Raw genomic sequence first — 14,555 nt, 5'->3', positions numbered from 1 at the left:
AGCTTTTTTATAATGATAAGAAGTGAAATTGAAAGAATAAACGTGTATTAATTATTAAAATTACAATTCTATCATTCATAACACAATTATTTATTATTTTTTTCTTTTTTTTTTCAGATAAATACCATTTTGGACTATATATTTTGTAAAAATTATTAATTGGATCATCTGTTTTGTTAAATGATAAAATAGATCCTGGATTGATTTTTCGTCAAAATAAAACTTAATTATAATCCGATCTAGAGATGTCATGACAAAACTAGTCACATTTTCTGTATCTGTTCGTATTAAAAATTGTCTTAAAGTTAGTTTTATTAAAAAAAAAAAAAAAAGAGTAATAATTGGCGGCATAAATACCTAATTTTAACTCTCAGTTGCAAACAAATACTTAAGTTTAATATTTTACGATAATAATACCTAAGTTATATTTCTAGAACTATGTAGGTACCTAACCGTTAAATGTTAAGTCATTATATCCACGTGTCATTTTCTTATTGGTATATTTGAACTAATTTTTTTATATAATAAAAATTTAATAACTTGGACTAATCAGGGATTGCCACGTGGCAATTTCTATTTAACCAGGTACGTACCTACAGAAGTTTAAAATTATAACTTTTGTATTATTACTGTCAAAAATTAAACTTAGTATTTATTTGCAACTGAGAGTTAAACTTAGGTATTTATGCCACAAATTAGTCTTAAAAAAATAAATTGTTAAAAATTAAGTTCAGTGTCCTATTTTTACTATTTTAAAAAATATAAGGTCTATTTTGTCATTTAACAAAACGGAGAGTCAAATTGACAACTTTTACAAAACATAGGATCTAAAATAGTATTTACCATTTTTTTTTAAAAAAAAAAATAAATTATGATATTATATAGGCTAATTAGGATTTTTGCCCCCTGAACTTTGACATTTACCAAATCATGCCCCTGGACTTTTAAGGTCATTGAAAATGCCCCCTGAACTATTGAGATTGTTGGATTTAAAGACTTTTTTCTAATTTTAGTAAAAAAGTCGAACATGGATGAAAGTTCAGGGGGCATAATTTAGTGCATGTCAAAGTTCGAAGGGCATGATTTGGTAGATATCAAAGTCTGGGGAATATGGTTTAGTACATAAACAATCATTGAAATAGTAAAATTGAATAAAATTAGACAAAAGTCCTTAAATCCAACAATCTCAATAGTTCAGGGGGCATGATTTGGTACATGTCAAAGTTCAGGAGGCCAAAATCCTAATTAGCCTTATATATATTGTCTTTTCTAATCTCTCCATTTTAGGAGGGATTGTAAATTTTAACCCTTCCTTTCTTTTCCTCTTCTCTTTCTGTCAAAAGGTTTAACCATTGACCTATCCCTCCTTCTCTTTACGTTCATCCCTCTCTTTCGACTCTTCTCTTTTCTTTTTACCAAACACTCGACTCTTCTCTTTTTACCAAACACAGTCTTACATTTAAATTATTATGATATGATAGGAAGAAATCACCACACATCTCCACACTCCATATATTATTTTTCACACCTGCTCTTACATTTCAATGTTCTTATATATTCAATTATTATGACAAGATATATTTGTCAGTAATGACTTAATTGTGAAGAAAATTCAATCACACCACCCCCTTTTTGAATTTAAGTCTTCTATAGTATTGAGATTTTTATTATTTATTGCATGTATGCATAGGTTACAAAAATAATATCTTTAATTACGATTAGGGCCACCGATTAGAGATGCTTTATGCTCAATCAGATAATTGTTTGTGCTCACCAGAATTTTAGCTTCTTTTCATGTCATTTCTGGAAAAAAAATTATTGTAATATCTTTTGTAACATTATTGAATCCAAAGTCTAGTTATGTAAATTAAAAGAAATTTTTTTATTGAATTTTCATAATTATTATAATTTGTTTTTTTGGCGTAGTGATTAGAATCACTCATGAATTTACGACAGATATTTGCAAACCGTGCAAGAAATTCCTCGAACCAGGATAGCTCGTCTAACCGAAGGGTATGCTTGTCAAACTATGAACTGCTAAAGTACGTAAGCGAGCAATATGAGACAAACTGCCCCAAAAATTTAGACAATAAAGCTATAACATTTTCAAACAGCATACCAAAATAACTAGAGCTTCAACTCGTAGCATCGAACACTACACGCCACCTTATTAACATATCAAAATGCTCCAGAAACTATCTACAAAACAAAAAAGATAAAGGTATTAACCCTTAACGATGATATTGAAACTAATAAAAGAAAATTTTAATAGTAAAAAGATGACAACTCTCCAATAAACTATATTTAAAAACTTACCAGCAAATCTCTGTAACAGTAGGCCCTCCACAAAATCGACTTACAAAATAACAATAAAATTCTATTACCACACAATTTAATGAAAAATATATAATGTGAATAAAGATTGTAAAATAATTCAGATAATAATATCTAGACTTGAAACACTTATCTGTCAAATTTCAAAAGTCGTTTTGCAGAAGCCACGAATACCAAATATAAAACTTTTGTCTTAATTATTGTTCATACTACAAATCTATTTAGACAATTAGGGACAAGCCATAAAAATAGCGCAAATGCTATAAAAGGTATCCAAACCATGCAAAAATATAATGCTAATAAAAACAAAATAAATATTTGAAATAAATATAAAAAATCTCAAAAATTTGAATAATCTCAAATTATTATAATTTGATGTAATAAAGGACTAATAATAATAAATACAATAATATGATAATATAACAATGATGATTATATGATAAAGTATAAAATTATTAATATAAATAAATGGTCTTGATGATACAAAACCCAAATCCGTAACTTGATTAATTTTTGGTAAAGTATTAATTATTAATACTTATTATTAATAATAGCTAGTTTTTGTGCAAATTGAAGATCATATTATGGGGAAGAAGACGGAGCTGACGACGTAGAAGAGTGTTAGATACAGAGAGAAAACAAGAGATGAATGATTTGAATCTTGTGTATTGATTAATATGAGCTGTTAGCTCAGTATATATACAAAGGATAAGTTAGTTAACATAACTAACTAACAGAATATATACAGGGAAAATGAACTAACAGATTATAACAAACTATATACAGTTGTAACTAACTAATGACATCACTAACACCCCCCCCCTCAAACTCAGAGTGGCTTTAGAAACCAAACTGAGTTTGTCTCTTAAGAACTTAAACCTGGTGCTAGATAATGCCTTAGTAAACGTGTCTGCAACTTGATCATGAGCTGGTGTGTGCTTGACCAGAAGCTGATGCTTGAGAACTCTTTCCCGAACAAAATATAAGTCTAATTCAATGTGCTTAGTCCGAGAATGAAGCACAGGATTGGCAGACATGAGAACAGTGCTCTTATTATCACACCACATAGTAGGAGGTTTCTGAAATGGAACCTGTACTTCAGTAAGAAGAGACTCAATCCAAACTAAATCAGCAGTAGCAAGAGCCAAACTTCGATACTCTGCTTCAGTACTCGAGCGGGACACAGTTGGTTGCTTCTTAGAAGACCAAGAAATAGGATTAGAACCAAGATATATGCAGTACCCTGAAGTTGACCTTCTGTCATCAAGATCCGAAGCCCAATCTACATCACAAAAACCAGTGAGAGACATAGTTGCAGGAGGCTTTAGAAGTAGGCCAAAATCAGAGGTACCACTGAGATATCGAAGGATTTTCTTCACAGTTTTCCAATGAGCTTCAAGGGGAGTTTGCATAAACTGTGAAACCTTGTTAACAACATAGGATATCTCAGGTCGAGTGAGAGTAGCATACTGTAGGGCACCTACAATACTTCTATAGAAAGAAGGTTCAGCATAGACATCACTACCAGAGGCTGTTAGTTTCTCACCTCCAGTCATAGGAGTAGGCAGAGAGTTGGCATGTTCCATTTTTGCCTTAACTAAAAGATCAAGAATATATTTCTTTTGGCATAGATGTAATCCCTCGGATGAGTGAGTTACTTCAATGCCTAGGAAATAACTGAGAAAACCAAGATCTTTTAGAGCAAACATGGAGTTGAGATTTGTAATTAAGGATGTGACAGCTTCATTAGAACTACCTGTAACCAGTATATCATCCACATAAACAAGCACAAATGTGGAATGATCGGTTGTATGTCTATAGAACAAGGAGTTGTCTGCTCGAGCACAGAGAAAACCAAATGTAGTAAGTGTGGCCTTGAGCTTATCAAACCATGCCCTTGGAGCTTGCCTTAGGCCATATATAGCTTTTTGAAGTTTGCACACTAAATGGGGATTTTCTTTGTCCTCAAACCCAGGGGGTTGGGTCATATACACCTCTTCCTCTAAATCCCCATTTAAGAAGGCATTATTTACATCAAGTTGCCTTATAGACCATTTGTAGAACAAGGCAACAGTGAGAACAATCTTGATTGTAGCAAATTTCACCACTGGACTGAAAGTTTCTTTGAAATCATAACCATATTGTTGAAGAAACCCTCTTGCTACAAGTCTAGCTTTGAATTTAGACACTGTGCCATCAGGATTTTCTTTCTTTCTATAGACCCATTTGCAAGTGATAGCTTTTCTCCCAGGAGGTAATGGAACCATTATCCAAGTTTTCTTCTTTTTAAGAGCAACTACCTCATTACTCATTGCATTGTTCCACACTGGATCTGCAAGTGCAGCTTTGTAACTATGAGGAATGGTACTGGTAAGAAAAGCTTTGGGTTTGGTAATACCTGCTTTAGCTCTTGTTGTCATTGGATGACTGTTAACAGGGATAGGAGCTGATGCAGGAGGAAGTATGGGGGCAGATAATGGTGGTTCTGGTGCAGAAACTGAAGCTGCAGTGGAGGGCATCTGAGCAATGGGAGAGAGTGTAGGAACAATAGAAGCATCTATTGACTGAAAGTTATCATTGCTAGAGCCCTCAGTTGCAGAAACAGTTCTAGATGAACCAGAAGAGAGAGAGGGAAGGGGCTGAGAAGATGAGACCGGTGAAGAAGAAACAAAATCTGAGGGGTGAAAGATAGGTGGAATGGATTGTGGCATGCTGGTATTGGTACTAGAAGATGGTGATGAATCAGTTGATTTGGAATAGTCAACATAAGGGAAATAATGTTCATTAAAAATTACATCTCGAGAGATGTATATTCGACCATTAGAAGCAAGACATTTATAACCCTTATGTTTTAGACTGTAACCGAGAAAGGTAGACATGACAGACCTGAATTCAAGCTTGTGTCTGTTATAGGGCCTAGTATTGGGATAACAAGCACACCCAAACACCCTTAATTGGCTGTAATCAGGTTGTTTGTGGAACAATTTGTGCAAGGGAGTGTCATTATTAATGACTGGTGAGGGAAGCCTGTTGATAATGAAGGCTGAAGTTCGAACAGCTTCATCCCAAAATTTGAGAGGCATTGAAGCTTGAGCTAAGAGAGTAAGGGCAGATTCTATAAGGTGCCTATGTTTTCTCTCTACAACACCATTTTGTTGGTGTGTTGTGGGACAAGACAATCTGTGAGAGATCCCATTTCTCTCAAGATATGATTCAAAAGAACGATATTCTCCCCCCCAGTCAGATTGAATTGACTTAATGGAACACTCAAACTCTTTTTCAACTTGAGTTTTAAAATTTATGAAAGTCTGCAATGCTTCAGACTTTGTTTTTAGCAGAAAGACCCATGTGTACCTACTGAATGCATCAATAAAGTGCACATAATAATGGTAATTATTGGAGGATGGCATGGGTGAGGGACCCCACAAATCAGTGTATATTAACTGAAGTGGTTTTGTGTACACAGTATCAGATTTAGGGAAAGGAAATTGATGAATTTTCCCTTTACAGCAAGCATCACAGAAGTCTGAAACAGTTTTATTAACACCAGAAACATTACATTGAGATAAAATCTGTTTTACAACTCTTGCAGAGGGATGTGCTAACCTATTATGCCAAAGAGAAAACATACTAGAGGAAGTGGTAGACACATTACAAGAACTCTGTTGAGCTTTATTGACAGATTGTGTGGATATGGAAAATGAAGAAGAGGCTTCAGACTGTAGCTGAGATGGATGAATGACATAAAGACCATCTTTAACCTGCCCTGCCATGAGAGTGGTCTTGGTTACCTGATCCTTAACAAAACAGGAGTCAGGATAGAAAACAAAATAAGCATTGTTGTCCCTAGCAAACTGAGACACACTGATTAGATTTTTGGTGAGTTGAGGAACATGTAAAAGGTGATTAAGAGCAAGTTCTTTAGAAGTGTAGGGAGTATGAAAGAGTTTCTTACCAATACCTTGAATGTTTATACCTGCTCCATCACCCATATGGATCTGTTCATGACCAAAGTAAGGCTCCTTTTGAGTAAAATTGGTCTCAGTGGGAGTGCAATGAGTAGTGGCACCGGAGTCAGGATACCAAGCAGGATCAAGAATGGAGTCAGCTGTTGCTATGTTTGCTGAGAATTGATCAACATTGGCCGCTCCAACTCCAGGGAAATCGAAATTGAAGCGTTGGTAACATCTAGCAGCAATATGACCAGTCCTTGCACATAGTTGGCACACTGGTTTAGATCCTGTGGAACCAGTGTTGGGAGAGAAAGATGAGGGAACTGAGGAGTTCATGTTTGGGGAACGACTTTGAGGTGGACCAGGCTGTTGTCCTGTGCCACGAGGAGCTGCATAAGGATTCCACTGGCCACGGCCACGGCCAGGAGACATAAAGGAGGATTGAGTATTGTTTCTTGATTCAGATGCAGAAGTGGAAAAATTCTTGTTGCGTGAGGAACGATTTGTAGCAAGATTTATTGATTCAAGATCACGATGGTGATTGTCCATACGATGTTCTTGAGAGAGAAGGAGGGACTCAATTTCAGCCACAGTATACGGCTGATTTCTTGAGTTCACCGAGATAACAAACGTATCATATTCAGCAGGTAAGCCTTTGAAGATGGCAGCAACATGTTCTTTAATGGTGACAGAGTGTCCAACGGATCCAAGACGATCGACAATAGATTTGATGCGAAGAAGATAATCATTGATCGATAACGATCCTTTCTTGATATTCTGCAATTGATTAGTAAACTGATCTATTTTAGCAGAAGTTTGAGTGGCAAAGTATACCTCAAGAGTGTGCCACACTTGCGCAGAGGTGTCGTTGCCAACAACACGGGTGAGGACTCCTTCGGTCATAGACGAGAGCAACCAGGAATAAAGCAGCTGATCCTGCTGCTCCCATTGAATGTATAATGGATTGAGACGACGATCGCGACGATCAGCATCCGAAAGATATTTCTCCGGTGGAACGACAGAATCGGAGATGAAATCTGATAGTTGATGACCACAAATTGCAGAGAGAATTTGAGGGCGCCAAAGGAGATAGTTGTTGTTGTCGAGCTTAACAGAAAGCGTATGAGAGAAAACCACTGGATGAAACGAAGTACCAGAGGCTGCTGGAGAACCAGACATGGCCGGAGTTGAAGCAGAGGAAGTCGTCATTGTGAACAACACTCAAGAAAACGAAAAATTGAAGAGGCGGAAGCGACAAAGAAATCTACTCTGATACCATGTTAGATACAGAGAGAGAAAACAAGAGATGAATGAATTGAATCTTGTGTATTGATTAATATGAGCTGTTAGCTCAGTATATATACAAAGGATAAGTTAGTTAACATAACTAACTAACAGAATATATACAGGGAAAATGAACTAACAGATTATAACAAACTATATACAGTTGTAACTAACTAATGACATCACTAACAAAGAGGGTTGCGTGTCGGAGTTCGTGAGTTTTGCGACTAGGTAGGCCTCGGAGAAGTGCCAGCGTGAGAGGCGAAAGACGATGAACAGAGACCACGTGCGCACTGGGCTGGCCGCCTTGGGATTCGATGAGGGATGGACCTCTGTTCGTCTTCACTTAGGGTTTTTCTTATTTTGGGACTAAAAACCATTATTAGAAAGACCTAGTTATTTGAATTTCAACATATCTTGTACGGTATTAGTCACCACAGACTAGGAAAGGAAATTTACTATTCTTAAATTGGTGTGCTTTGAAAAGCATCGAAAGACGTCAGAGTGAATAATTATAATATGTGGATGCAAACTATTGGTTATCCTTACATACTTTAGAGGGACAAGAAACTCTATCCAGCCCTAGCTATATCCTTTTCTTATAGATTACTGTTATTAGTTTATTCTAGAAATTTTTTTTGTCTTTTGTCTTTTGTCTTTTGTCTTTTGTCTTCCGATTCAGTTACCGCAAGTCTTGTCTTTTGTGACATGGTGTGATTGTTTTATAGTTTGAGATTGGTTCTTGTTTATTGGTTTGAGATTGTTCTGGTTTTTGCCTTTTTTTTAAAGTTTGAGAGTCTAAGTTTTCTGGTTTGAGAGAGTAAACTTTCTAGTTTGAGATGTTTTATGGTTGTCTGGTTTGAGATGGTTGAAGGCAGGTTTGGGTGGGGTTGTGTGGCTCACGACTGCCATGGTAATATGTGGAGGCTTTCCATCGGGATCATGTAGGGAGGGTTCAACCGAAGTTGCTGAGATGGTTGGCATCAAAGAAGCATTAAGTTGGATTGATCGTCACAATTGGGGACAAGTAATTTTGGAATCAGACAGCTTGGTATGCATACAAGCTATTCAAAGTAAAGTCAATGTTGAATTGCGTTTTGTCAAACGATCTACAAACAAGCTGGCTCACTGTTTAGCCAGAGATTCTTGTTTCTCTCCAGGTCGTGTGCTTTAGTTGGAGGATTGTTCCTCTGAAGCACGTTCTATTATTTTTAACGATTTGATTAATTAATAAAGATACCGATTTGAGTCAAAAAAATAATTATTAATAATAAATAGTATTATTAATAATATGGTTTTAAACTACGTTAAAATAAATATCCTTATGCCCGAAATCAAGAAACCCAAATATTAGGTATTATTAAAATATGTTACATATCCAATAAAGGTGTAAATAAGTGGTGAAAAGCTAAAATATAACTCATTTAACAAAAAGTGTACTCCAATGGTGTGCCAAAAAAGTAAATTTGGCACATAGCAAATTTTGTGCCAAATTTGGCACAACATTTCCTATGATGTAAAATTTACACCACAATAAATACACTACTTTTTCATTTACATTGATGTCTTTTTTATTATTTTATTATTATATTTAACTATCATATTAAATTATGAAATATTTATATTATTTTTTTATTGTTTTACATATTAAAATAATAATAAAATTGATTATTAAGTTATTCGATTTTATTTTTTTAATAAAACATTAATTAGATATTAAATTTTACATCAAAATTTTACAAATGTGCATTAGAGCACAAAGCTAAAATTTGGTGTAAATTTACCACAAAACTATTTTTTGTGCCAAATATAACACAATTTTTATATCTCCTATTGGAGATGGTCTTAGGCATACTAGTTGAAAAAGCAAAAAAAAAAAAAGTTGTTTCTTGATTTAATGTCGATCATCATGCATCCATTCATCAGAAAATATTAGTAGATTCTCACCTCCCTCCGACGATTGCAGAGCTGGCCCAACAAGGATTTTCCAACGTTGCCAAAGAACTAGGTCAGCGGCGGTGTTCTTCTCAACCCTCGTGGATTTGCTCCCCCTCACTATGCACACTACAAAAAATAGTTACTTTTAGTAACAACTTTTTAGTCACAATATAAATTTTTTGTGACTAAATGTGATTTTTAGTCACAAGAAGTGACTAAAATATAGTATTTAGCTACAAGTTGTCACTAACTTAGTTTTAGTCACAACAAGTATTGTGACAAAAACATATTTAGTCACAACAAATTGTAATTTTTGTGAATAATATTATTAATTAGTCACACAGACTTTTTAGTCACAACATAGGAATAATAATTTATAATTAGTCACAGTTTTTTTACTTTCAGTTACAAATTTTATTGTAATTAAAAGTAAAATTTTTAGCTGTGGCAGATAGCTCTCCCTCGTCAATTTATCCATTTTTCAATAACAATATTAATTGATTCCAAATTCGTAAGCATTATTTGTGATCATTAGACCTTTACAAAAACAAAATCAAAAAGATCCCCCGACAAACATAAAATAACTATAATTAATTAAAGAACAATCTGACACCACACAAATGAATTAACCAGCTAAATAATGAAAATCAAAATCAACACAATAATACCACTCCTTTTTTGAATTTAAATCTTCTACAGTATTGAGATTTTTATTTATTGTATGTATCGTTAAAGAGGAAAGGTTACAAAAATAATAATAAATAGAAATTTTGTATTTAAAGGTATTAGAATGCATTCACATATAAGAAATATGAAAAAATAAAGCATGAATTTAAATCTGGATATGAAAACGGGCTGACTTGTTTAAGAAATACGGGTAGATACAAGCAAAGTATGACACGAATTCGAACACGACATAAAAATACTGCATTTACGGGCCGTGTCGGGCTTACTCTTTAAAAATAGGGATTATTTCACAAATACACAAAAATAACAAAAAAATTACAAAAATACAGTTTCACAGAATTTTAAACATTTTTATGATTTTTTTGATTTTATTTACTGAAAATACAGTCTTTTTATATTGTACTCTTGTTAATTTGTTATTGTTGTTTTGATGTTATTTAGATATTATTGTTAGTTTAATGTAGTTTTTTTTTGTTATTTTCGTGTTGTTTCAATGTAAAACCGTAAAAATATAAAAAAAATTATTTAAATGTAAAAATGTAATTTTTTTTACAAAAAATAATATCTTATGTAATTATTCCTTAAAAATATTAGGATGACCCATATTTTTCTATGACACATCATGACATGGTCCGTTTTCTAAAAAGTACAAATAAATTAATACGAGTCGGGTCAACACAGAAGGCACGAACTTATAACACTAATTGAAGGTGCTTAGTGGCTATATATTAGTCTCTAGTCTCTAGTATTCTAGCACCTTTACAATTTTCGTGGGGTGGAGATATAATATTTGAGATACTATTATTGTGTGCCTAATATTTTTATAATGGAAAGAGAAGAGACAGTTGATGATATTGTGGCAAAGCTTGAAAAGGTTAAACATCCAGTACGTGATAATATTTATTACTATTGTTATCAAGGGTTTTGGGTCAATGAATTTCACTTGAAAGGTATAAAATCTTTCCAAACTCAATTTGTAGCAAGAGAAGATGATATTGTATTAGCTTCATGTCCAAAATCAGGTACCACTTGGTTAAAATCTCTTGTTTTTGCTATTGTCAAACGTAATAGTATTAAAAATGATAGTCATTTATTTACTAGTTCCAATCCACATGATCTTATACCTTTCGATATGAATGAGAAATTCATGTCAATTATTGAAAACATGAAGCCAAGACTCATGGCTACCCACATTCCATATCCCTCATTACCAATCTCTATCATCAACTACTCTAATTCTAAAATTGTATACATTTGTAGAAATCCATTGGATTTATTTGTTTCTGATTGGTACTTTAATCATAAAGTATTATTTGGTGACGATCTTGGTCATGAACCAAGTCATTTAGAAGAGTATTTCGATATGTTCTGTAAAGGAATTCATGTATTTGGACCATTTTGGGACCATATTTTGGGATATTGGAAAGCAAGTTTAGAAATACCTCACAAAATATTATTTTTGAAATATGAAGATCTTAAAAAAGATAATATATTCTTCATTAGAAAGATTGCAGATTTTTTGGGATTTCCTTTTTCAGTGGAAGAAGAAAATCAAAGAGTTCCACAGGAAATTGAAAAGTGGTGTAGTTTTGAGCATTTGAGAAATTTGGAGGTTAATAAAATTGGGAAACGTCCTAGTGGAGCATCTAATAGTTCATTCTTTAGAAAAGGTGAGATTGGAGATTGGGCAAATTGTTTGACACCTCAAATGGCAGAGCGTGGGAAGAAACTCATCCAACACAAATTTGGACAATATAATTTAACCTTTGATGTCTAGGGTTTAGTAGTAAATTATAAATATGTAATTGAATAGTCTTTAATTAATGGATATGTATTGAGAAAGTAGAACTTTGATTCACAATCTCTCAAAAAGTGTATTTAGAGATTTATCCTGTCTCGAAAATCACGTATTATACCTATCATCTAGCTTTCTTTGTTTTGTTGTTTTATTGTCTTAATTATTGGTCAAATGTTTGTTTAAGGTAATTATGAATAAATATTGAACATTGTTATTGAGTACTAGTGGTGTCCAATACCTTCTATAAGTTGCGCTCCACGATTGACTAGCGATATTCTTTAAAAGCTATTTTTTTAAATTATATGTAACACAATATTTAATTATACCAATAACTATATGACATCGAGGAAGGTGCTAAGCACCAGTATTATCGTTTAGCAATTCTCATAAATATTATACATGCTTTTCTATTGTCTCAATATTAAGTAATTTAGAATTTATACATGGATATGTGTTCATTTTATTATGAAAAATATTAAAGTACACTCATAGTGCCTAGCACTCTTAACACTATTTGTCAATTTGGTGAAATAAGTGATCAAAACCCTTATTATTGTTACCAAGGATTTTGGGTTCATGATATTCGTCTTGAAAGGTATGATATCATTTCAAACTCAATTTGTAGCAAGAGATGATGATATTTTGTTAGCCTCTTGCCCAAAATCAGGTACTACTTAGTTAAAATCTCTTATTTTTGCTATTGTCAAACTTACCATTACTCTTCCATTATTCCAAACAATTCACAAAAAATAACAACAACCATCCTTTGTTTACAAAATTTGTGACTAAAGATAAAAAAAATTGTGGCTAATTATAAATTATCATTATTGTGTTGTTTACTTCCAATCCACATGATCTTGTCCCCTTGCTTGAGTTTGAGTCTTCATTATCTCTAATCCAAAACATAAAGCCAATAATTATGAGTACACATATTTCTTATCCTTTCCACACTCTATCAAGAACTCGAGTTGTAAAATTATATATATATATATATATTTATACTAGGTGATTGTTACGTGCCAAGCCACGTAGTGTTAGTTTTATTTAATATTTTAGTTTTTTATTTGAATTAATAATTAAAATAGTATAATTATTTGAACGATTTGTTTTATAAAAATAAAATATGTGTCAGTATATTTAGTAAGTAAAATATAGTTGTGTTATAATAATGTATGTTATTAATAGTAAAATGTACATTAATCTTCTAATTGAAAAAAGTTCCATTATCTCATTTCATATCTAATAATAGCTACACAACTATATATTTATAGACTTTCACATTCTTTGCAAATTACTAATAAGCACCAATAATATTTTCATATTCTAATATTTTTCAACCTTCTCCTCTTGGTGGTAAAATTAAAAATAAAACTAAAAATAAGCACAAACATATAAGGTAAATACTAATTACAGCCCATTTTATCTTTTTTTTGTTATTATTTTTTTAAGCCCAAGCCCAAAAATCTCTAAGCCAACACAATCAATCTTCTTTTATATTATCTTTTCTAAATATTTTCTCTATATTTTTCTTTTTTAAAAAATAAATAAAAAAATTATTAATATTCTCCCAAGATAGGTTTGTTAGAGAGATATGTGGCTAAGATGATTTTTTTAATTTAAAAAGAGATTATTAATATTTAAAAGATTGTTTATTTAAAAGATTGTTTAATTTTTTTGGGTTTAATTATTGGGTTTATTTTTTAACGGGAGATCAAACCTAATCGTTAAATTTAACAGAATATTCTTTTATTTTTAAGTATATTCTGTTAAACCAAGAAATGCCGTTAGATAGGCACTTTTAATATATAAAGATATATATATAAATCCATTGGATGTATTTATCTCTTATTGGCACTTTTATCACAAAATTTTGGGAGATAATAATATATGTTGAGCTAAGTCATTTAGAAGAGTACTTTTGATATGTTCTGTAGTGGAATTCATGTGTTTGGACCATTTTGGGACCATATTTTAGGATAAAACAAAGCTTAGAAATGCCCAATCAAATATTATTTTGAAGACCTTAAAAAAGACATTGTGTTTTTTTATTAAAAAGATTGCAGAGTTTTTGGGATTCTCATTTTCTAGTGAGGAAGACAATCAAGGAGTTCCACATGAAATACAACAATTATGTAGCTTTGATAATTTAAAATTTTGGATGTGAATAAGACAGTGAAACAATATGCTGCCATGTATGAATTGTGTCATAGTTCAATTTTTAGAAAAGGTAAGGTTGGAGATTGGATGAACTATTTGATAGTACCTCAAATGGCTGAGCCTGGAAAGACACTCATTCAAGAAAAGTTTGGACAATATGATTTAATGTTTGATTTTTAGCTAGCTAGCAATATATCTTATACTCCTTAGTTTTGTTTCCATTATCTTATATATGATGTAATATTAAGTAATAAACATATGGTTTTTTTTCTTATGAAGAGATGTGTTGGTAGTATAAATTTTATATATCTTGTCAATGGTTTCACTATGTATCAATTCCAATATTTTGACAGTGATAATCTACTTTGTTTTTCTGGGAGAAATACAACTAAAGGTACATAATT

General features: G+C 32.4%; 1 protein-coding gene and 1 pseudogene across 1 annotated transcript; both read left to right on the top strand.

Annotated features, from left to right (window-relative positions):
* The first annotated feature begins 10,986 nt into the window (after positions 1 to 10,986).
* Positions 10,987 to 12,145, top strand: LOC115708300 (cytosolic sulfotransferase 15-like). Its single transcript, XM_030636531.2, has one exon. It carries the CDS (start codon positions 11,023 to 11,025, stop codon positions 11,971 to 11,973), a length of 951 nt encoding a protein of 316 aa, XP_030492391.1. The 5' UTR covers positions 10,987 to 11,022; the 3' UTR covers positions 11,974 to 12,145.
* A 446-nt stretch (positions 12,146 to 12,591) lies between these two features.
* On the top strand, positions 12,592 to 14,331 carry LOC133032215 (cytosolic sulfotransferase 6-like; annotated as a pseudogene).
* The last annotated feature ends 224 nt before the right edge of the window (positions 14,332 to 14,555 follow it).

This window comes from Cannabis sativa, chromosome X (assembly GCF_029168945.1).
Source record: "Cannabis sativa cultivar Pink pepper isolate KNU-18-1 chromosome X, ASM2916894v1, whole genome shotgun sequence".
NCBI classification, from domain to species: domain Eukaryota; kingdom Viridiplantae; phylum Streptophyta; class Magnoliopsida; order Rosales; family Cannabaceae; genus Cannabis; species Cannabis sativa.
The sequence above is the reverse complement of the archived record's forward strand: the minus strand, read 5'-3'. Positions and strand labels throughout refer to the sequence as shown.

Bases quoted from the DNA above. Each gene is read 5' to 3' on its own strand.
- LOC115708300 (XM_030636531.2), top strand. From the start codon at position 11,023: ATGGAAAGAGAAGAGACAGTTGATGATATTGTGGCAAAGCTTGAAAAG.